The following is a 25,585-nucleotide window of genomic DNA, read 5'->3' on the forward strand; positions in this document are numbered from 1 at the left end:
TATTCTGTAAGGCTGAGTGTGTTTCTGTGTATAAGCATGTACACCACACTTGAAAAGCATTTGAAATGTTAAGACCAGGTACTAGATTGGTTAAGCCAAGTGGGTGAGCGCCTCATTTGTTATCATCAAAGTCTGCTTATTCACTACTCAAAAGTAACTTGCACAGACAAGTGCTCAGGCATATACACACTTCTGGAAAAGAAAAATGGAAAAAAAACACTACAGTGCAGGATCGACTCTTTGTTCAGGTGAAGCTCAAAAATAAAAAGTGAAAAGATATCAAATGAAAGTTAATGAAATCTTGCGAGCAGCTGAAGCTGGATTGTGCAGCTATTGAAGAGAAAGGAATGAAATGCTGCGAGAAGAACCTGAGCTGGTTTGCACATTAAGGATTTTATTTATGGTTTTAGCAGATAATTGGACGGTCACAGTCAAACTCAAGTGCTTAGGAAAAGCTGTATATTTTCTGTGAGAATCTGCAAAATGCATGCATCCAGTGACAAGTTTCTCTTTTGTTTTTGTTTTTTTTTTGTTAATAAATGTGACTATGCTCTCCTGTCATCAGGCACACTGACAACACTGGATGGAATCAGTGGAATATAATCAGTCCATCTAAAGCCGTGAAAGCAACATAATTCAGATGAATGTTAGCGTTAACACACGAGAAGCATTGTGAAAGAAGAACAGTGGCAGAAGGGCCAAGACCTTTGGTCTCATTTAGCCTCCAACAGCTTCACCTTCTGCTCTCTACAGCTCGACATCACAGGGCCACGCAGGGCCAAAGGACCAGGGACAGGAGCCAGGGGCAGGATGTCACGTCAAACCCTGAACCCACCAGCCAAACCAGCAAGACTCTGTGGGACGCTCAGTCCCAGCTTTGAGAACAAAGGAGAGGGTCTGACACTGGCCAGGCAACCCTCTGTTCCTGGCTGGACTCCAAGTCTTCAAGGACCCTTTAAGGCTACTCTGCAGGACCATGCCCAGTCTCTGGCACTGTTAAGAGTTTTCAAACCATTTCGCATGCAGCGTTTCCTTTGCAGAGATGTGACCTGGTTTAAAAAAAACTCTCCTGCAAAATTGAAACCTGCAGAACAGTAAAGTTTGTAGCCTGACAGCCAAGTCCATTACAGTGATGAAGAATGAGGGTAAAAGACAGGTATCGCTAACATGTCACAAAAAAGAGCCACATGGGGCTCTTCTGCCTGCCTTCAGTGGCTCCCTGTGGCTTAAAAACACCCTTGATGACTGAGTTACTGTTACTAAATCTTTGCCTTAAGTATATGTGGCCCACTCATGCTTAGGTGGGTAATCACCCTCCAAAGACCTATTCTGAAGCAGGAAAAATGGTGGAACTTTTCCAGTTTTTTGGTAAAAACAACATTTTTTAAACTAATTTTAGTCCAATACTTTCATAGCAATACCAAAGAATCAATTAAATAAATAGCTTCCTGCAAAATAGTCATGTGTTAAAAGATTTAAACTACTTACAACTATTAATAATGTGAATGGGCTAATGGGCTAATATAAGCCTCAAATATGTTTTGAGTCTCCATACAGATGTTTTTGCTTAAAAAAATGTCTCTTTTGATATTAGAGGTTTCCAGCCCCAGTGCAATATAAACAATACAGTCCTACTCCTCAGGAAAATGGGAGTATGGCGTCAACAAGTGTGAAATTTAATACAGAACAAACTGGTTTTACAATATTTTAACACTCGTCTCAGTGACCTGCCTTAGTAGAGCCTTTTATGCTTGCACTAACACTCTGATTATGTCATCATTACCACATGCAGACAGTGCATGAGATGGGAATGGGAAATGCTTAGATCTGTCAGATTATTAGGTACGTAGTAAAAAAACAACCAATATTAAGATCATATAAATGATAATCATATATCACCTCAAAAAGCTCAGATTCAGGGTGTGGAAAACAATACCTCAGCATAAAACACCACAAAGACCCAAATGGAGGGGCAGAAAAACTAAGGGCAAAGTCACAGTAGGTAATGGGAACAGAGGCTTTCAAGAAAAAGTGGCAAGGATGAAGAGAAGGGAGGGAAAGGTGTGCAAAATAGAGAGAGGAAGCTGTGTTCATGGGGCGTGAGTGGTGTCCAGCACAGTTCAGGAGCTGGTGCTTTGGAGAGGCAGCACTGAGATCCAGAAACCAGTAAATCTTAAACACAAAAACAGTGTAGGCACTGCCCCATCTAAGCGACAATTCCACAGCATCTCTGTGCATTATTGAATTACTGAGGCTCATATGCAAATCAGACAACACAAGACAGCGTGCATGTGCTCAGAGTACATTTGAATGTGTCTGTGTTCCTGTGGGATCGGGAAAGCCCAAAGGTGGGAACCGGGCAACCTTCTCACCCTCGTTCTGTGTTCCTCCCCAAGGGTAAAATAGGACCAAGTGGGGAGTTTGTGAACAACACGCTGCAGTGGCAAACACACAAGAGCAGATATGGGGGGCTGGGGGTAGTAAATACCAGAGCCAGGAGGAGTTAGGTGCTGTGGTAACAGAGTTCACAGACAAACACTGTGATCAAGATTCCACACACACACACACACACACACACACACACACACACACACACACACACACACACACACACACACACACACACACACACAAATAGAGCAAACACACTCATGTGTTCCATATACAGAGTCCCAAACTGAGAATTTGGACAAAGCACTATCCAAAGCAAGATGTATATGGATAAAAAGATGTGGCACGTTGCCATAATCCCCAACAAGACATCAGTCTCCCATGGGCAAGAACAAGCTCTGGGAACATCTGAATGAAATGACAGTGAAATAGAGGAATTAGCAGATGAATGAGAAAAAGAGAGAAAGAATGGGAAAAACTTAGCTAAACTAAAGCACTTGGAAAGACTCCTTTCTTTCATCATCCTCCTAAGCTATAGATATTTCAGTGGCTTCTGGTGTGAACCGGGGTTATGTTTGTGAGTCCTGGCTCCTCTGTGTATCCACATTTATTATTTGTGTCAGTTTCTACAGCAGGTAAACTGTAGTGTAAGAATATGCAGATTTGTGTGGATGCGTCCTGAACTCTTCTCACTGCTGAGTTATGGCTGCTGTCACCAGTGTAACCTCTCGCTAAACCTTTAATGTCTTCAGCAGCCTTATCCTCTCTTACTTCCCTGGATGTCCTCACTATCACTTTGTTTCCCTCACATGCTCTATTCACTCCATCAAATATACTGACTGTGTATGAATAAACTCTAACAGGAGCATTTGAGTATATACTCATGCTTGTGTTATAATCAAACCATCACTGATAAATGTTGCTAATTCAGATAAACTTATGCTTAATGAATTCCAAATTGTAATTTAGACTGAATGTAAATTAAGGCAGGTGCTGGGATTTTATATAAAGAGCTCTACAGGGCCCTTTGTGATTATATTATAAAGCTATAAATATTATGCAGCAAAAGAAAAACTATATTAGTACTTAATATTGGTATTTTATTAGTATTTTACAAACAAAAGACATTACAGCATGTTGGTTACTGGCCTGAGACATGATGGGCAAGAGAGACAAAACTGAAAGAGATCTGATCTGAGATGTAAAAGGCCTAAGAAAGGAGAGCAAAAAGGTACATTTGAATTACAAGACGGCAAATCTCCAGCATACTAGTGTCGTAACAGGCCTCTTACTGTTGTACCGAAATTTTAAAATATATAAGCATTTAGATCACAATATAAAACACTTAAAGTCATTGATATGTGAATTCTAGTTCACAAAACCTTAACAATGTAGGACCTCAGTGCTGAAATTCAAATATATTGTTAATATAAAGTGTGATAACCATGATAAATGTGCTGTACGTGTGAGATGATGCATACCTTATACCGCATCTTGGGGCAGGAGTGAATGTAAAAGCCCAGGTAGTAGTAGGACAGCTTGGGAGACTGTTTCTGCAGCTGCTTGGTAAAAGCGATCTCCCTGTGGCAGGAAACACACAAATGCACCTTGTCAGAGAGCTAAGTGTAAGGAAAAGGCTTCATGCTTTTTGAAACATCACATACTGTATTCAAGCAGCATACAGTGTCACTACGTCTGAAACGGATGGCTCAATCCGACATCACTTTCCTCATAGCTGGAGTTTGTGCACCACAGAGCACCAATTTCAATTTCCCATGTAGAAAAATCATGGTTGCAATTTACACAGCAATTTTAGTGTCAGGTTAATTTACTGCAGTGTTTACTCTTCTGAAAAATATGAACACTTATGATGAGCTGATTCGAAGTTTCGCACAGTTTTAACTGAATATGCAGGGATGCTGCATCAAAAAACGTAGCAATTTTTAATAACAAAACAACAATAAATGAATTAATAAAACATTCAAATTGCTACATCAAAAAATACACCAACTAACTTAAAATGTGTTTTCACTTACAGGTTAGTCCATCAGCAGCATATAAATGGCACTTGCTGCTCTGTCTAGAGCAGTGCCTAAGCTGAGGAAGTAAACACCCACACTCAAAAAGGCAGGGGTTTTTTTGCCTTCTTTTTGGTTTCATGTCATTACACAAAAACAATTGCCTTCTCTCTATCAGCCCTGAGCCCTGAAGCAGAGAAGACGGTGCTGAAAAAGGAGGAAGAGAGTGTATAAAATAAAGATTTAGAACTTGGAGGATTTATACACCTTCTCCAAATACAGTAAATGTCTCGCCTGCTTTATTTTTCCCCAATAGCTTCTTCCTTAATTGCATCCTTTTACTGAAAGCCTATTTTCTCCTTTCTCTCGGCCGTTTCCTTCACTATTCCATAACTAAATTCCAGCTCCTCTTTTTTTCCCCCCCTATCCTTTTTGTTTCACTCTTCCTTCCACTTCTGTGTTTCACTCGCTTAAATGAAGTGGGAGAATTCCCATTCTTACAAGACTTAACAGACAGAGAAAGAGGCCTTAAAATAAAATAGATGCACTGAAAAATAAGACATGGGACAAAGCAAGCCAAGCAAGGGAGGTGGGGGGGAGACGGGGAGAGAGAGGGAACAGGAGGAGAATATAAAAGAGGAGGGTCAAGAAAGAGAAAGGGACGGAGAAGAGAGGCAGCAAGAGAGAGGTGCTAGAAGGTCACCCGCTTGCTGCCAGGTTCCTGGGTTCCCATCCCCTCACCACAAAAGGGCCCGGCAGGCCTGAATCAGGGAAGAAGGGGGGGTCAAGAGAGGCGAGGGGCCCATTCACAAAAAGCCATAGGCCCCCTTCACTTGAGGCCTTCACACCCCCCACCACCACCCCCATGGCAGCAGCTTGAGTCCGCCATTATCCCCTCTTCAGCCATCTGACACTCCAGCACAAGCCAATTATCAAGCCCTCTGCTCCTGCACAGCTTCCCTCATACTGATGTGCATACGCAAGCACACGGTTCATAATAGTGCATGCTATGAGGTGCTTTCTGCAGCTTTGCATGCACGTGGAAACATTTCGTTACTTAATCTTACGAGAACTGTGTTGAGCTTCTAGTGATGAGAAGCACACAGATACTTATTTTATTCTGTCAGCATTCATGTGTAATCTATATAATATATATGTGGTTAAAACTGGGGCCACTGCAGGAATTTTTGCCATTCGAGTCCTTGTTGATTGGACTCGAATGGCAATTTTTGCAATTTTGTTGCAAAATACTGCAAACATATATTATGTTTAAGTATTTTAAAAGTGGATATTTTAGTTATCTAGAATTTTTTTTATTTTATTTTTACTTTTCATAGACTATGTGCGCATTCAACTGCAAGACTGTGCAGAAAAATATAAACATTGAATCAGATTAAGCCTGATTAAGAAATACAGTATATTTTGGTTTGGGATCACTGGCAACACAACATAATCAGGACATCCTCGTAAGAGAGATCCAGGTTTAACACCAGCTGTGTTCCCTGTACACAGTGCTTCAGGCACCTCATTATGCGCCTCTTTTCTTCCCCTCTTCCTTCTGTCCTCGGGGGCTTGTGGCAGAAGGAGCAGCACTCTTACGAGAAATTCCTCAACATCTCCCTCTCCCGTTTCTCCTGCTGAATCGCACATACAAGCATACCGACACAGCTAAACAGCGCGCACAGTCCTGTACTTGTTTTAGTATTGTTGTAATGCCTGACGTCCATGCATATCTTATTTCAGCTCTGACATTATCTAAACGCCACACGTGATTTGTAAAATGATAAGTGAGTAAATACACAAATCAGGACTCCCAAAGAGGTAATGGTGTAAAATTCCAGAACTTTCCATGAACTCTTGTTGCTAAAAAAATAGAAAAAGAAAGGAAAATTACCAACATTTTTTTTTAACGTATAATTCCTCTGTGATTTTCTTTTTAAACACTAGAATGAACTTGATTGTGGCTGAAAAGTTAAGCTTCCAATCCAACTGGGCTTGCTGTAGAAACGCCATCTAATGTAATGAATATATGCATCAGAAGGCCGGACAGAAGGTGAGAGGGTCACATGCATTCTGTACAGTAAGTTTTGAACAAAGTCAGCCAGTCCAAGCAGACTAGGGAGTGTTCAAGACTTGATCAAAGACCTTTCTCTGGTGTCTGTAAACACGTGGGAGGATTTCAGTCCCGCTGGCTCCCTTCTCCAAGGCCTCCTCCACACGTTGAGCACTCTGTGTTACTCTTGGAGTCAGACTCTTAAAATAATAAGTGATGGAGGGGTAGGCTGTGTGCTTAGGATGACCGAGGTGTTCCCTCTATATGAGAAAAGTCTGATCCTGTGCACGACTGCACATAAACGCTCACAACTCCCATTTTAACACCTGTGCACACCAACTTTAAAGTGAAGATCACCCGGTCCCTTGCATATGTGCAGAGAAATTTTTAAAAGCCTTTCTCGCATTACTGGGTTACATTTTAACAGGAAACGGCAGATATGTGCACCTATAGAGTATGCGTGAGTTCTCTTATTTCAACCTGGGAGAGAGAACTGTCATCAGCTGAACCGCAAAACAGAGCACTGCCTCAACCAATCAAGTGTGAAGAAAGAGGTATTTTTCTCTGACCTAGAGTACTGTGGCACTTATAGTATACAGTTCTAAAGATAAAATGTGGGAGGAGCCAAATAGACCAAGAGTCAGGGGGGAGAGAGAGAGAGGTTAAGAGGAGGGCAAACATGAGAGGAAGGAAAGTGAGAAAGCATCAAAGACAGAACAAAGACATTAGGGAAGAAAGAATGAAAGGAATAAGAGACAAAGAAACTTCCTTCTTAAAAGGAGCCGCATGTTGCATTTCGTAATCACTGCTGTGGTCGTTTAAGACAAACTGTAATGCACTCTATGGTGCTGCCGTGAGTAATGTGCACACTGGTGAGGTTTTATTACGCCAAGCCCTTTAAAAACACAACTGGCATCATGTCCCAGTGGCTTACTTCTGTCTTCACAGCAGTTTTTCACGTAAACAGAAAGCACATTGTGTTTGAGTCCTGACAACAAACCTGAGAGCAGAGTAGGAGCCCAGAGACAGTGAGTTAAAGTCGGGATGGTAGTACAAGTAGACGGAGGACACACAGGTAGGCAGGATATCAATCACCCCCACTGCCACAATACGTCCATCCAGCCAGTACTGCTGGTGGAAGGAGCCGTAGCCCACCTCAGGCCCATCTGGAGCGTATTCTGCCTGGGGGAAAGCAAACAGAGTGAAAAGTTTAAGAGAAAATAGTCACTGGTCAGAACAATAGCAGTACTCTAGTGCACAGTATAGTTTGCATGTAAAAATATATAAATCACAGAGGAACGAGAATGTGGTATTTAATAGCGCTCGTTTGCTTTCTTGCACCGATCCACTTTCTTTTCTGCACACTCACACCTGTATGATGTTGTATTACAGCCCGTGCTTCCCCCTGCCAGGCCTCACGCATTATGTGTGGGGGTGTACAGTAGCCTCACGTTCGGCCTGCTAATGGCTCCCAAATGTGGAGTGAAAGCAGGAGCGGGGTGGAGTTGGGCTGTTGGGGGGAGGAGTGGGGGCACTGGCCACAGAAACACTCCGGGAGAGGATTTTAATAAAAAGACCCTGCATGAGCAAAATCCATTTCACCAGGCGGTAGTGGAGTGTTGCCAAGCTTTCCTCCTATATATGTCTGCGTCTGCACTCCTCCTGCGGCACGAAAGAATGCGGGTGTAAGTGAGCACCCATGCGCCCGGGCCTCCCTCCATTAATGAAACTGTTAAGTTTTTCTAACACGTTGCGTTTCTCACAGGGTTCCTGCATGCTGGGTTTTTCAATCAAGTCAGCGGACTTCTTTTATCCCAGAGGCTTAAATCTAGAGGCTTGGGGTTTGGGGTTAAAAGTCATATTAAGCAAGGGTATAGGTTTATGTTTGTGTATGTGTCTTTCTTCAGCGTACTAGTAACAGGATCCGTCTCCTTCTCCAGCCTTCATCTGGACGCAGTTAAGAGGCGCAGACGCTGCTAGTTATCACAACACTGAGAGAGCTAGATCACTAATCCAGTGCGCCACTGGGCCCGCGCTCTGACAAAGTTAAACCTGACCAAATAGAATCTCTCGCCCACTCCCACACACACACACACCTCCCTGCAGCTCTGTGCCCCAGCAGACTGACAGTTTTCTTAAGAAGAACTAGTAATAAAAGTTATATCCCTTTAGGTCAGGCCTTTGGGTACCCAGGTATAATTAACTGCCTGACACAATCCATACCAGAGGTCATTTTTGTGTGTGTGTGTGTGTGTGTGTGTGTGTGTGTGTGTGTGTGTGTGTGTGTGTGTGTGTGTGTGTGTGTGTGTGTGTGTGTGTGTGTGTGTGTGTGTGTGTGTGTGTGCAGGAAAGGATAATTAAATTACCTAACAGCTCCATAACAGAGGCCACATGACGTTAGACGTAGATTATGAGGTTTTATTGAGCTTTAGCTGCGACCGACAGATGATTTAAGAATTAAAAATGAACATTTTTGGCGAAAAGTCAGCTGGCGATGGTGGAGGACAACAATGACCGCAACTCGATAAAGCACTGCCCGATGCAACAGCTGAGTGCATCTAAGTGTGTGTGTGTGTGTGTGTCCATAGCTGGGGGAAACTGTTGGTCTGATGTTCTAGCACCATTTTCCACTAAAACACCAGAGGCTTTGTCAAAAGGAAAGAGCACAAGATGATTTTTCGTAACGCACCTTCAGCATACACACTTGAGTGCTATTATCAATGTGAGTGCTCATGCAAGAGATGCAATGGCTGCCTGAGTGTGTGTATGAGAGTGTGTTTGTTTATAAGCTCGTACCGCGCTCAAGACTAATCTTGTCAGACTGACCTGTGCATCACCTCAAACGACAGCTTAATGGTTGTGTCCTTGCAACTGTGACAACAATCTAAACATTCCCTGGAACACTTCGAACCACCCCAGAGCTTCCCAGCAGCCCCAAATCACTCCCATATGGCCTAAATACAGGGCTATGTGTGTAGCATGCTTGATAAAGCCATGAGGTGGTATACTGTTTGTTTATTTCAACCTGCTCAGGGAGACATTTAGTTAAACTTCTGCTGAATTAGAATAATTGGATTTTGTGAACCCTTCAAGGACAAAAATGAGCTTATATTGCCTTTATAGACACTTTATCTCAGACTTGAATGGTTAAGCTAGCTCTAAGGAAGAAGCCTAAAATAAAGACGGAGAGAAAAAAACTTTCCAGAAGAGAAGCCATAGTCCTGTACCCCTGTTACTGAGTGTAGGTTGTTTATTCATAAAAGGAAAACTAAATGAGGAGACGAATCCCACAAAACACATAACACCGTGTTTCCCCTGCACTGAAGTGCTCATCATGTTTGGAGACAGGCAGAACCAATGTGTTTACATTTCTGCATTTGTGTGTAAAAGCATCTGAAAACTCTATGACACATTATGTTAACTGCCACTTAGTTTCGGCATGAATCCTCTGCAGTTTTGGTGAAACAATTAGACTACCTGTGTCCCAATTACAATTCGGAAGTATGCATTTCTCATACATTTATAAAAATGCAGGCTTATATGTGAGCTGATGAACCACAGAGTTTGCTGGTCCATGTGGTGAGTGTCTGTGTATTTTAATAGCACTCTGATTGGACACAGATGGAGGCCAACACGCAGAGCTACAGCAGAAATCCATGTATAATAATTCTGAAATGGAGAGCGTTTGGAGAGAGACAGGGGAGACTGAGATGAGAGGAAGAAAGAAGGAAAGGAAAACAAGTTGCACGAGAGGACGCCGAATGAAAAGAGATTGCCTCCTCAACCATCAGAGAGGAGGGGACACTGAAGGCAGGAAAATATGCGAGGTAGTGTGGCATAGTTTTGGTGTGCACATGTGTGCAGAACTGTGTAATTCAGCTGCCTGGCCGCCAGCCTTGACGAGGTGATAAAAGCTTGTTTCCTATAAACACTAATGATGTTCATTAGCGGAGACCTGAGGGGGCCCACGGGGCAAAAGAGAGTGACTGCGTTTGTGTCAGTCAGTCTGCGTGTGCTCTGGACCTCAATCCCATTAAAGTGGCTGTTATAAGTACCCATCCTGGGTCTAATTGTTGGTGTAATTGTCCTGACCCAAGAGGTCCAGTGGTATTTCTGAAGCCTGCAGCTCAACAGGCCTGACAAGTGCTCAATGATGCCTAACTGCAAACTTGCACCTCACAGCAAACACCACCAGATTAACCACCAATGCTCTTCCAGATCCTTCTGTATACAGATTAAAGCATGTAAAAATTTACACAGTAAACAGATTACGAGCAAGATTTCACTAATTAATGCACCAGAAGCTGCCATTAAATTTCTAATGGTGCCTGAATAATTGCTTCTTGTTAAGTGGGCCCACACAACCTCCTCATCAGCCTGTAATTTGTACCACACCACGCAAAGTAATGGGCAGTGGTATAAATGTGGTATGTCCTATCCCGTCAAAGCCGGAGGGAAGGACTGCTCTGAAGACCTTATGTTCAACACAGTTGCAATCTGGACACCACATTTACCATTTTCCTCCTTCGGCACCCCCTTTCACTAACACAGGGCTAAATTAAAACCCCTCCGATATGAAACAAAACCCCCTTCCCAAATCCCTCAGCTCCACTCAATCCAGCTGGAGGGCTCTCTAAGAGGCAGACCAAAGGTAGAGGGTTGGTATGTGCTGAAAAAGGGCAACTAGTTTAGATTTTCTGTCTTTTGAGTGAATGTGATGAGGAACTAAAAACCGAAACCCCAGGCATTTTTCAAGTCATTATCATAATCTCCATGACAGTAATTTCAGGAAGACCCTCTACTGGTTGGGGCAAATCATTCCAGGTAACACATTTGGATGAACAGAGACATTTAAAAGCAGGGGGTTATTAAACTGTCAACAGGCCAAAGGAAATACATACCTCTAGTGGTGAATCACAGAGAAATCTCTTGAACTGTGGAGGAAAGCAGAGGGGGGGACAGAGAGAAAAGCAGTTAGCTCTCTGGGTCAGCAGCTCTTTTGAAAAAGGCATAAATGAAAACCATACATGTCTCCTTTGCTGTTCTATATAACTTATCCCTCCCTGTTTTCGCTCTACTCAGGTGTCACATTTCAAATGAAGCCCTCCATTCACTACAGGGCATAAAAAGGAAAACTGTATTTATACAAATGAAAACATTTACCCTATCAACTGCAGCTCGCACTACAGGGAGGACACCGTGACAGCAAAAATAAGCAGTGCTCCCAATGTCAAAATAGTTTATCTCTTATTTAAAACACCACACCAGATATTGATTACTGGGGTGGGGGTGGAAAATATGTCATTTTTCTTCCATTCTCTCTACCATTTCCTGGAGTTCATTTTTAGTAGTGGGGTTGAGAGCGGTGTCCATGTTTAGGTCCAAAACCGTTTTTTTAATGACAACCAGAACACCAAAGTGATGACTGACAGATTTAAGTTTACTCAATGAGCACATAACACAGACCCTTGCTCATATTTTACAAAGACATGCTACAACCCAGCTGTGTCATTCGTTTGCAGATATGTTTACCTTGGGGTCCACTGTTTGAGGAGCAGAACATAGATCTATATCAACACCAAAGTATTGTAAACATGGACAGTGAGGGTCCAGATGTGATTCCATAAACAACGATACACATTGTATTGCACGATGACCCTTATCCGCGACCAAATGCATTTCCATTGATAATTATTTTGTGTTGCTTCTGATTCTATCCAACCAGACTCCAGATAGTCTTTGAACTCTTGTTAAACTTTGTTACTAATTTTCAGTCCATTTGATTTGTGCTGAAAATATTGTATTTCGTCATTATAATGACTAACTCGTATATCAAAGTAATCTAATTCTTTATATTATGTTCTGAAGAATAACAGTGTAAACAAAAGCCAATAAAAATTAGCACTTGCAATTTTATTTCCATCAAAGTTGCTGACAATGAAATGAGTCTACTTATTTTGTTTTTATAGCATCTGGAGTGACTGAAGGCTGTGTTGGCCATTTAGAGACAGATTATCTGTCTTTGCTTATTATTAACACGTAGGTTCTCTAGGAGTTACCAGAATTTCCCAGAAGCGCATCAACATGCTCTGCTTGTGAGTAAGTGACTGAGTATGTGCACAGCAGTAAAGCTAGTAATCGTAATGACTGCTCAAGGCATGGTTCACTAGGTGGGGCAGTGCTGGCTTTGGTGCACCTCGCAAACCCAGCCAGCAGCCTGAGCTCATCCAACAGAGTGTGCGTTTCCCCCTGTATCTGCCACAGTGCTGGTGACACTAATGCAGTGTCACCAGCATGGGAGATGTTTTTGGCAGAGCGCAGCTAAAGGATGATGAACTGTCATCCTTGTTTCCATTTTACCTTTGACTGACACCAACAACCATTTTTACCATCTTTTAAACTCCCTCACTTAAACTGGACTCATCAGAAAAATGACGACATCCATAAGAAATTTAAGTCGTAAAAATAAGCAAAAACTTTAAAACGAAGGATTGCAAAAAAAGAAAAGACTTAAGCATAAAGCACTGAAAAACAACAAAACTATTCATGCATTGCAACGGTGCACACAGCTCTTGCAGAGGGGTGTTGATGTGGGCTATAAAATTCTCACAAACCTTGTCCCCTGCGGTGCTGAATACTACAACAAGATGCCTTTCCCCTGGACCCAACCTCACACCAAGATGAAGTGGGGATGAACAGAAATCTATGGACTGATGATTCTCACCCTGCAACTTCCCAAATATTAGTGGAACTTTACAGTCTCCTCTTCAAAGCCACTACACAACCCTATACGCTTAGGTTAATCTTTGGACGACACTATGCATTTCTATTTATACACATTTTTCTCCTATTCCCCTACTAAACAGAAAAGTATTTTGCACAGTTTTTTTAACATGTTTCAACAGAAATGCAATGACAAGATCTGTTGAGTCAACAATGATCTTCGCTCATGCAAAAAACCCGCCTGTCAAATCTCCTCGCCTGTGTAGCCATGCCAGTAGAATGTAATTTTCCACTCCTACCTCTGCAGTGACTACTGCTCTGCCAGTCGACAAATTACCAACAGCAAAGACTCCCACTGTGCAGTACTGCTGAAGGGCACAAATGAAACTTTTGTTAAAAACCTCGCAAAAAAAACCTAAACTAAACGGTTTAGCAAGTGAACAACAGCTGCAGTTATTAGATGACATCATCTGTAGAGGCCAAGCTACAACATGGGCTGCTGTGTGTGTGAGAGAGAGAATCTCACACTGACCTTGTGGTGAAATCCTGATTTGATTAGGAAAATATAGAAAATATAATATGCATGATCTTTTACTCATGTATGCAAACTTGCATATGTGTGTTTTCTGAATACCTCCTGTCCCTCTTTCTAATTCTTCTTTTAACCAATAGTGCAGTGTAGCTTGGTTTGCCTGAAATCGCTCTCCTGGAGCAAAGCAGGGTTGACCCCATGTTTGTTCTCTGACAAACAACAGCTCTGTGAGGCTGACACACAAACACAAACTCGCACGAGAGGAGATGGCTGGAGTGTGAGCGCACTCACTTGAGGCATGAATACATATGAAAACAGCTACAGCTACTCCTGTGCTTCCATCTCTTAATACAACAGCACATCAACTACGGTCTATTCAGAGCAATGACTGAACACATGGAGTTCATCACTTCCTCTCAAACTCTCCCTTTCTTACAGCAAAAACTCATCTGTATACGATTAGGAGTGCAAGAAGCCATCTCAAAAACACACACACACACACACACACACACACACACACACACACACACACACACACACACACACACACACACACACACACACACACACACAGATTGCATATAAACACACGCATCTGCTTAAGCCTAATTGCTACTTAGACCTCTCGTCATTGTGCTCTGTACTCTCTAAAATTGCTGTACTTATTTGAGCAACAAGGTTTCACCCTTTAAAAGTCTAACACTCTCTTTTCCTTCACTAACATGCGGCCCTGTTCATTTTAAAGGCGTTCAAAGCAGTTCCAGATAATACGAGGAACTTGGTGGACAATGGTAATGTGGTTTAGATGGTGTTATTGAATACCTCTGCTATGCATAACCATGTTGCAAATAGCTTTGACATAGTCCGTGCCAAAATTTCAATCATTTCTTCCATTTTACGGATGACTGTTACTGCCATGTCTCAGCTTTTTCCGTATATTTTTGTCCAAGTGTCTTGGTAAACGTCCTGGCCATCAAGCAGAGTAAATACAGATTTAACAGGGTTTGTTTTCTTGAAAATGAAAGCCACATGTGCAGGAACTGAGAGTCATGGCTCAGCACAACAGTTAAGACCAATAAGTGCCAGCGAGAGTGTTTGTATGTGCATGCATCTAAATAATTGCCAGTGTGGGCTTCAACTCTGTCAGGAAACAATGACTGGACGTGGAAAGAAAAACGTGTGGCTGCCTTTCACTTGTGGCATGACAGGAAATGCATACATCCTAAAATAAACAAAGTAATTACCCTCTAGGACATCTTACTGTCTAATGATTGAACAATCTTGGCAAGGTAATTCAGCTTGCACGCACACAGAAGGCCTCCCATCACCTGGTTCAAACATAGGCTGACAACAATCTAGATCCTATCCCGAGGGAATACTTTAATGGATTAATAAATACCTAAACAAATGCTAAATGGACCAACTTCCTAAGTAGCAGCAGCAGCAGGCAAATGGCATTCCACCAAAATGTGCCATCAACAACGAATTTCCCTTATTCAGGACAATAGGTGGAGGGAGATGGGGGGTGGTCTAAGATTCTGGGAATAAGAGGAATTTACCAGGAGCTTGACGGGCAAGACAATAAAATCAGTAGTGTTATGGGCTCAGGAGTGGGTGTCACAGTATTCCAACTAGGGGGAAAATAAAGTCAAATTTGTTTGAGTGGAAACAATTAAGGCCTGGCTCTGTATATAAAATTACTGTAGCGCGATTGGAGAAAAGTCGACAAACCACAGTCGCTCAGGTTCAATCAAAGGTGCCCTGGACTAGCTTTACTTCAGGGTTGGTATTAAAGCAGCCGAAGACAAAAACTTGTCCTATTCGAGCAGCAACTTCGGGGGTTGAAAAATGAAGCCAAAGTGGATTTTACAAAAACTGCAGTTCCTCCGGTGACCACTTGACACAGGCTCCAAATCTGAGTCAATCCCCTAGACCAGTGGTTTTCAAACTTTTTACATCATTCCCTACATGGCAGGAAGAAATATTTTCACGCCCCATTTAAACAAAACAATGACAGAAAAGCCTAGCTGCAATTTTATTTAGATAATAAACTAATTCACAATGAATTCTTCAGTAATTTTTGTTTTAAAAGCCTTTCATTTCAAAGAACTATTTGTAACTTCTGTCACTAGACTGCTTCATTAGTCTGCACCACTTATTCAAAAAAGCAACAAGTTAAACAGAATGTGAACATTGCCAAACATGGAAAAATAAAGTTAAGTTTTAGTCTTTAAAAAAAAAGGAATCTAGAAACTTGTGAAAAATATCTATAAAATATCTAATTTAGTGAGAATTTAATACTATTCACTCTTAGGCTACGTCCACACTAATGCATTTTCGTTTGAAAACGCATCGTTTTCTCTCCGTTTTGGCCTCCCGTCCAAACTTTTTGAAAACGCTCTCGAAGACGCATAAATTTGAAACCAGTGCTTTCGCGTCGCAGTGTGAACAGCAAAAACGGAGACTTTCTAAAACGATGACGCATGTTAGTCATATGATGCAGTCATGTGACCACTTCAACCAAGATAGCGGAGGGCATTATACAGCAATCGTTTTGCTTGCGCTCAATTTTGACAGCCCTATTAAAGATTAATATCAGTCTGTACATGTTCCAGATGCTTTTCTTCAAATTCTTTAATTCTCAATCGCTTTTGCAACTTTGTACTTTTGTGTTGCTCGCAGCAACAATTCCACCTCATTGTTAGTCCATTTAAAAAAACTTGGTGCTTTTCCTCAACATTTTGCCGCGACGCTTCAATGAGCCGGAAAGTAAATAAACGGCAGACAGAAATGAGGCAGGTCGAATAGTCTTGCGTTTCACGCATGCGCAGTACTGGAACGTAAGCGTTTTCGGCCATTTCAATGTGGACGCGCAACTCTGTGAAAACGACTGAAAACACTATTGTGGACGCTATTGTGAAAATTTAATTTAATTTAATTTAATTTTTCAAATTTAATTTAATTTTTACTTCAGTTCAGACAAGTTTTCAGAAAGGGATAAAAGAGCTACAAAAACAAACTTATTTATGTCACACTATCAATTCTTGAACACTGGAGTAAATGGACGAAACACCACTTCCATACAGGGATCATTTTTCAAGCCAGGTCAGTTGGTCAATCCCAAATATTCTCCCAGAAGAAATTAACTTGTTTAATGTTTTAGACTCTGTATCCAATCCCCTCTCTTTATTAGATGCATTTTTTATAACATATTCATAATTAGGAGTGTGGTGCATTTGAGTGACAGGTGGGTGCTGACTAGGTGTTACTGTAGCTAATTTGATTCACTGAGCCAGATCTCTTGAACATGTTTGTGATACCATTGTCTTTTGGAGCATTTTTACTGAAATTATCTCACCAATAATATGGCGTGCTGTGTGGTACAGCCCATCAAAGAAGCCCTCCCCCCACTCCAACGTCTTGTACAAATATGGCCACAGCCATATTTCATACATCTTGTGGTGTGAACATGACTCGTGTCCACCACTACAGATTTGCCATGAAGCAGAGAAAACAGTGTATTCCACACATACTCTCATACTAATTACAGCCCATATAATAACTGTGTTGTTACAATCTAAAGCGTAGGCATCTCTCTACCACTCTAAACTACAGATGTGAAGGTAAATTACAATTAATGAGGCTGCATTTGAAAGTAATTACCTAATCTTATGTGACCCTGGGCTTGTACACTACACATGTGGGTATCAAACATGGAAAACCAATAAAATAAAAAAACTTTATTTCTGGAAACTCAACAGACATCAGAGTTTTTAGCACAACATTTTCATTTTATATTTTGAAGATATTATTAGTCTAATTCTTAAAACTACACTACAGTTATTACCCTGAGCTAAGACTGCGCACAAACACATGCGCTCTATTGGTAGAGCTAAGGTTATGGCACTAGGAAAGAATCTGCCACAGTCTGCCCAATCTGACAGCTTTTATTATTTATTAATTACCTTACTTTTACAAGTTGGAGAATTCAGTAATTTACTGCGGCCTGCCGGCAGGAGGGAGGAGGAGGCTGTTTTTCCAGCCCAGAGGGACAAAAGGCCCTCTCAGGTTGTCCAGCAGTTTCTGCATCCTGACTAGACTTTATTTTCTCCTCGTTTATTGATATAGAACGTGGAGAAACTTAGGTGTGCATACATATAATTTAATGCGTTTCATTAATTATTTTTAATCTCTGCTTAGGTCAGGTTTTACACACACACACACACACTGATTCCTACTCATTACTCATTCACTGCAAAAAAAAAAAAAAAAACTAGGGAAAAACTCTTTTTATGCCCTTTTATATATTTTACAGTAATTTTACAATATATACATCTAAAAACTATAACACAGACACATTTTTTAATGTTTTTACAAGGTCCAGTCAATGCTCTGGTGATGAACAGAATAAAATTGGACCTAGTTATTATTTCCATTATTAGTGTCATTTTTTAAATCCCAGTACACCCCCGACTATTCATTTAGACCACGAAATCCACAAAATACAGTAGAAAAATGAATATTGCTATTACTACTAATTGTAAGGCAGCATTTTCAAAGTGCCTGTTTTATCTAAACATGTAAACGACAAAGAAAGAAAAAAAATGTCAAAAAGCAGCAAGAACGTTGAACAAGCGTGTGCAGCAGCTCCCAACCAGGTGTTGAATAATAATCATGCAGTACCTCACTCTCACTACATTCGCTGGGGTCATCACCATGAATGGCCATCTGGTATTGGGCGTACAGCGCTGCCGACTGCTGATACGACGCCATGAATTGAGGGTCCTCAAAGTTCACTGGCACTAGCCTCACCTTCAAGCACAGGGTGTTGGGGGAGGGGAGGTGAAGGGAGGTTTTACAACGATTAACAATGCATACGAGGACAGTGAGCAGCTAGAAATGGGAGGGCGGAGGACGTGGACAGTGCTGGAATCAACAGTGCGTTATACAGTCACTTTGGTATCTTAGCGTTGGCATCAGTCTCCTAGCCCTTGAGAAAAGCTGGTAACACAGCACTTGGTTACTGGTTTATTCAAATCAGATTGCCGGGCACACAAATATCAGCGCAAGCAAACATTCGGCATCTAGGAGACTGATGGTGTGTTTTCACAGTAATAACGTAATGAGAAACTTGAGGATGAGGCTAGTGCACCGCCCAGCTATTACCACAGATTGGCTGAAGAGGACTGGTAATACCAGACTGAACCCAGCATCAGTGCGTGCGAGCTCCAGAGCAGCAGAAGTCTGTCTGAGTGGATCATCTAAGCGGGATGCGTACAGATTCTTGTCCAACACCGCAGACTCTCCTCAAAAAGGTAAACAAGGTTGAACTGAGCGCACGCAAGAAAATTAAAACCACACAAACACTACGAGCTCGAGTTCCAAATTCAAATCATACTCTAGTTCAGACACTGAAACTATCGTGAGGGCAGGGTGACAGTAAACACAGACAGGGTAAATGTGTGAAGGTCGGGAGGGGTCAGCTGACAAACTACCTCAAGCCCCAAACTAAAACAGCTCAATACTAACGACCCGGCTGGCCGACCAAGGGCCAAGTCAGACACCTGGAGAAACACCGCTCTCAACCCTGGCGTATGGAAACATTTTCCCCTCCATTTCCTCTCCCTTTGACTTTCGCATTTATACACATAGCCTCTCTCTTTAATACTAGCATGTTAATTCACTTTCCCCCCATTCAAGCAGAAGTTCCAACACAAATTATTTATCCATTCAAGTCTAATTCTAAAACTTCACAGTGACCGAACCCAGTTATACAAATGCAATGATGCTTAAATGATTGAATTGATTGATATTCCTGTATGAATAAGTATAAAAATGGAATACATCAAAGCCTTTTATTTCCTTTCTAGGTCCCCACATTTGTCGACCCTCTCCCTCCCTCCCTGGGTACCCCTAGAAAAGGTTGACCTATGCCTCCCACCCTCTGACCTGGCTCTCGGTGGGTTTGTCAGGAGGGTCCTTGTGAATGGCCATCTGGTAGAGTTTGTACACCTGGTAGGAGGCGTCGAAAGAGGCTTTGAACTGCGGGCTAGGGGGATTGGAGCGCACTAGCCTCACCTTCAAAAAGAATATGGGCAAACAAGAGTTAACAATAAAATGTAAGAAGCAATGAGAAAAGTATAAGTGGTGATTGAAAATGCCCAATTAAGAAAAAAACTAAACTAAAAATTAAACTAACAAAACAAAAAAAGACCACAAAAGGGAAGAAAGACTGACATAAGCACACCCTCTTTAAACCATCTTTTGCAAATAAATCACAGCACTTACAATTCCTAAGATATGATTTCATTTTAATCAAAGGCTTCTTTTCACCTACGACAGCTGCACAATACCTTAAGTTTAAGTTGTAGTGAATCCTTTGGAGAAAAAAAAAAAATCTTATTTCATAAAATATAATCTAGCAAATCTAATCACACACACAAATATCGTTTTTAATAGAGGTTTGTGTAAGATGTGGCTTCATAAAAGTGGGTGTGTTATGTCCATCTTTCTTGTGACACAAGAACATTACAAACAAGTTGCTCTAAATATAATCATTAACATGTTTGCTTATGTGCTTTTTGGGATAAATGGGGATAAATGGCGGAGTCATCAAAAGCATGACAAACATTAAAACCACAGTCCAAGTTCAGGTAACCTAGTATAAGAACACAATTAGGCAACCTAAGTGTCCTAATAAGTTATAATAGGTTCATTTTTACATACAATAATGACAGGTGCATAGAAAAATTATGATGCATCCATCACATGTGTACTTATGAAGCAGGTAATCCAACTAGACATATATGATAAGCTCAAACTTCAACAGAGAAGATCAGGAAAAGTCTTTGATAGAAAGACGGGGAAAGAAAAACTGACCAATGCTGCTAATATTACACAAACTAAAGGATCCTTCTCTCTCATCGTCCGGCCCCATTTAATTAACTGTCTCCTCATTTTGAAGCTTTTGTTGGCCACAGAGGCTGTGCCATATAAATCCCCTGGAAGGACACGACAGATGAATTGAACTTGGGGTTTGTTTGGCTTGGAACTTAACTCTTAGGCCTCTCATATGAACATTTGGCATCAGCATCCTTTAGTCAAACAGAGATGCTGAACGTCTCAAGTTTGCTCGTCTTAATATTGTTCTTAATCTGGAGATATATATTTTTGATATGCAAAAAAAAAAAAAAAAACAAAACCTTGGGGAACTCGCACCACTAGCAGGAAAATGAAATGGAAATGAAATTTCCAGCTCTCAAAACAGGCTTGAAATTCAAAACCAACTTAAATTGCTTAAGAATGTTCAAATAAAGCCAAACAACACAACTGCACTTTGTTTAGCTAATTAAAATATATTAAAGAAAAGTGTTGCATCTTAATGATATTTTGTCATGAACCCTCAAGACCTTTCTTTGCACTGTTATAAGTAAAAGGACAGACGAGGAAACTGACTGCCAAACCACTGCATATTAAGTAATGGGATAAAAGAACATCTATGGAAATATGAAAAACCTGTAGAGACTGTACACAGGCGCTCTTAAGGGGAAGAGCAGTTCCACACTTTCCAGAGGTGCCTGAGGGGATTTGTATCATGTTGTCACACTGACCCCAAGTGGCAGCACACAGAACCCCGGCTGCACTGCATGGTCATCTAAACTCGTCTTCCCTGTCCCTATGACTCATCTCTCTGATCTGCAGAAGTAATGAGCTCGTCCAAGGACACAGAATCAATCGTAGCAAAAGAGAAATATAAACAATGAAGCTTTGCAGAAAGCGACGGTGATCTTACGGCACTGCCAAAGTGAAGATGCTTAATCACCAAATTTCCATTTCCTCTCTCTATTTATTTTCATGTTTTATATGGACCCTGCAGGTTTTTTTTATGTATCCTGCAGTGTATTCTCGAGTGTGACATCTTTAACAGATGTGTTTATGAAGAAACTGAGCTTGACTACACTTAATTGCTCTAGTGTAAACACAATAATCATCTGGTACTGGTGTGACAACACTTAAGGATCAACACAAGACACGTCCAACTGACAACATCAGAATGATTTGCTAAAAACTGCTAATGATTCAAAATGTTCCTTAGCCAGAAATCTGTTGCAGCCCTGCTCTATGTTCTTTAATAAAGAGCTAAATGGGTCAAGTAGAAGCCTCTCCAAATTGTATGACTTGTAAAACATATAATTAACCTCCATTTGCATCGGATAACACTGTGTGCGTGGCCTCTAAAGAGAACTGAATTATAATTCCAAGCAAACAAATGAATCCAACTGAAAAGAGCTGTCTAGTCTCACGGGGTACGGAGACAAAAGACAGACACTGCCTGGTTCATCACTGCATCTGGCTTAAATCTTGGTCAAGACCAGGAATGACGTTACTCTACCAACCTCAGATGGAGGCTTTTGCCAGGGATCTCTCTTCTACATTGTTCTCCTGCCTGCCAAAAGTTCATTTCCATGTCTTCTCATACTGGCTGAGCTGGGTGCTGTGGTTTTAATGTCATCAGCAGGGTAATGCAACCCATTTTGTGTGGTGTGCCTGTCATTTGGTTGAATTCAAAGTAGGAAGAGGTGGTTTTTCCACTCCGCTTTGGCTAGCTATCCTATCCGTACACATAAACACATGTGAAGTCACTGGAGCTGGGGAAGAGCTCTGTGAGACCAAATGTTCGAGCTAGCTTAGTCCAAACATTACAAAGCCTGAAAGCTAGACTAAGAACACTATTTCTTAATGACAGAATCATCAAAATAGGTTAATGATTATTTAAAGTTACAGAAAAAACAGAGGAACAAAAGTTTGCTCCACAATATTTGTGTTCACCTCAAGGCAATGAGCAGAGTTTTCAGGCAATGATTCGCTGATGAAGTCTTCCAATGTTTTTGATTGGTTGTTCTGACTAGGAGTGGGTTGGGTAGGAGAGACAGTGGAAGAAACACCGTCGCCATTTTGCCTCATTTGTTCTTTCTGAAGACGCCGCTCTTTCCTCAACTCTTTGGCCTTCCTACACAGCGGGCGGCTAGGATCGGCTCCATTCCCTGCAAGACAGAGGGAGAAATGTCAAAGGTTTCCTAAATGTGCATTCTCGCTTTAATTTCATGCAAAGACATGGTGAGTATATGCCACGGACGTAAAAGATGCAGTTTAAAAACTCAACTCGGGGCGAATGATCATTTTCAGTTTCAGACTGCTTTTTCAGTAAGAATAAACCAAAAGTAACAAAGGCTTTAACTTTGAGCCGCTGTAACTGATGAGGCTCAAATGTGGGGCAGAATGTATTGGACCATGTAGGCAAATAGGTTACCATGCTTGCTTCAGTGAAAAATCAAAGAGGACTGAGAAAATCACCATCCTTACCTCAGTAGTCTTTACATTAAATCATTGCTTTGGCAGCCATGAAACAATATTCTATGTGCTACTTGAGTCAAAGTGATGGGCAGCTATCCCATGTTTTTTGAAAGTTTTTTTCAAGACGATTAAAAAAACAAAACCTAATAATAAAAACAATCAGGTCTGCTGGTGTGGGAAAATAAATGAGTGGACTAGCTCATCGTACATCGTAAATAAAACACAACCCACGCATTTTTTTTCCTTCTATCCGCAAGACTGACAGAAACAGTTCCTGAAATTACTAAATCTCTGCCTGTCCCTTCTTCTCATCCTGCTGCCCCTCCTCCTCCTCCTCCACCACCACCACCTCCTGGGCTCTTGCCAAGCCCTTCAGCTCTCCGGGCATCCCATGTCAACAGTTTACACGCCCACATCCTGTTTGGAGCAATAAGGAAACGAGAGCCGTTTCCTGCTTGTCATATTGCCAGCTGCCACCATCAGCTCATTCACCAACTCTCCCCTCCGGTGACATCACAAGGAAGAGAGAGCGAGCGAGAGATCCTGATGCCTGATCCTGACAGAGGAGAGAGAAACTGATCCTGGCCAAGAATCACTGACAGCATTCAGCTTTAGCTGTCTCAAGGTCCTGTGTCTGTACAGACCTCAAGCTATGCTATAAAATATGCTAAAAACATGAAATGACATTTGCAGTGCTTAAACTAAAACCCCAGAGGGAATATTTTTTTATTTATCGCTTACTGTGTTCTTCTTGTAAATGATTTGTTGTCGAGTCATCTGGGGCGATAGGAGCACATAAATGTAGTGACTAAGAAAATTAACAGCGTAATATTTAATCTCAAGATTGCCACATTAGCGTTTTATTGGAAATGAAAAGCAGTGCGAAAGGAAGGTTGCACTTGCAAGAAATCACCTCTGGTATAAACAGAGCTGTGGCTGTGATAGCGTGGTCACATAGTTTACCTCTTTCAGAATAAACAAACCAATGTCAAGGAAGAGTGGTCACGCAGACAACAGGAACTACAGCCTGGACCGAGGTCATCACACTGACTCAACCACAAACACAGCAACCCTTATCCATGATTACTCTGTCCATGTGCCTCTCTCTCCCAGTAATTACACTCTCAGCATCGACACACACTTTCTCTCTTAGCCTCACAAACACAAAAAAACAGGTACTCCCAAGGACAGGATATGCAGCTGTGGTGAAGATAAAGTCTGACAGATCAGTTCCTGTGGAAGACAGATGCACTTTCTCCAGCAGTTAGCGCTTCATAAAATCTATGACATTCTCTATCCATGCTTCCCCGAGCACACATATGGCTTTCAGAAGATACACTCAGTGTAAGCTGTCTAGAAATGTGAAATACTGCTTTCCTATGTCTAAACATGCAAAACACGAGTCAGAATTGATTTACAGTGGCTGGAGGATACTGTCGTCTCTGTTCTGCGTGTGCAGTGGCATTTATTGCAATGTATAACCCTTGAGAAACTACCAACTTAGACTCTCTGCTGTAATTAAAACTAGTTCCGCTTAAGTTTTTGGTAACTGGAAACTCCCCAAAGTTATAAAGTGCACTAGTCATAAAAGTAGAGGAAAGAGAAGTCCAGCTGTTTTCTGCTAACGGTGAAAAACATGATCCCACACGGCTTCAAAAATGTTGAAGTCTGGGCTCTGGGGAGGCCAATCCATGACTGATAGTGTTCCAGTGAGTGGTGTTCTATCCAGATACACGTTTACAGCATTGGTATCGTGTTTGACTTCATTTTCCTGCTGGAAAATGAAGCCGTTCCAATCAGACGCTGGATCAAAATCTGGTGATACATTTCTGTGTTCATAGTCCCAAATCATGACACAGCCTCCACAAATAGCTGTACACTCACTTTTCCATCTCATTCTTGACCTACTTCTGTACATACTGACAATGATTTGAACCAAAAATCCCAAATTTGGATCCATCACTCCACGTGACTTTTGTTCGCCGATTTTCGGTCCAGTTCTTGAGTAATCTGGCATACCTCAGCCTTTTCTCCAGGTTTCCTTTAAAAAATGGCTTCACAATAGCCCCACCTCTACTGAGACCATTTCTAATAAGGATTTGGTGAACAGTAGTGAACAACTGAAGGCCCTAATGCATCTCTCAGGTCCTGTGCAAGGTTTTTGTTGGATTCCACCCCCCCCATTTCTTAAGGAAGTTCAGTTCTGTTCTCCTGCTTTAGGTTTTTTTTTTTTTTTTTTTTTTTAGGTCTGCCACTTTCTCTTTTGGCCCCCTAGTTTTCTCAGGTTTTTGGTAAATGTGGTAAATGGCTCACCTTGTGGGTCTAAAAATCCTATTTTATTCTTGTCAAGCTATATTATCTTTGACATTTTTCATAGATTCAACAAAAAATGGGAACAAATTATGCGTTTTCATTACCAAGATGTTGATCTTGTGTAGAAGCCACACTGGTTCATCCCTTGAGCCTTTCTCATAAATCATAGCATGATTCACAAAAATTTTGCACAATAATATT

At 41.5% G+C, this 25,585-nt stretch overlaps 1 protein-coding gene across 3 annotated transcripts in view; it reads right to left on the bottom strand.

The window, feature by feature from the left end:
* The window catches only part of LOC116318582 (arginyl-tRNA--protein transferase 1), a 54,170-nt gene that overhangs the window by 18,635 nt on the left and 9,950 nt on the right, over nucleotides 1–25,585 (bottom strand). For 2 of the 3 annotated variants that reach the window (XM_031737630.2, XM_039621897.1), the window contains exons 6-10: nucleotides 22,547–22,761; nucleotides 19,667–19,795; nucleotides 11,364–11,396; nucleotides 7,463–7,644; nucleotides 3,873–3,972 (exon numbers count right to left, since the gene is read on the bottom strand). In XM_031737630.2, coding sequence (XP_031593490.1) covers nucleotides 3,873–3,972; nucleotides 7,463–7,644; nucleotides 11,364–11,396; nucleotides 19,667–19,795; nucleotides 22,547–22,761 — 659 coding nt within the window. Of the gene's footprint in view, nucleotides 1–3,872; nucleotides 3,973–7,462; nucleotides 7,645–11,363; nucleotides 11,397–18,400; nucleotides 18,530–19,666; nucleotides 19,796–22,546; nucleotides 22,762–25,585 lie in introns of all 3 variants that reach the window. The other variant, XM_031737629.2, reaches the window with a different exon arrangement.

Source organism: Oreochromis aureus, linkage group 13, assembly GCF_013358895.1.
Source record: "Oreochromis aureus strain Israel breed Guangdong linkage group 13, ZZ_aureus, whole genome shotgun sequence".
NCBI classification, from domain to species: Eukaryota; Metazoa; Chordata; class Actinopteri; order Cichliformes; family Cichlidae; genus Oreochromis; species Oreochromis aureus.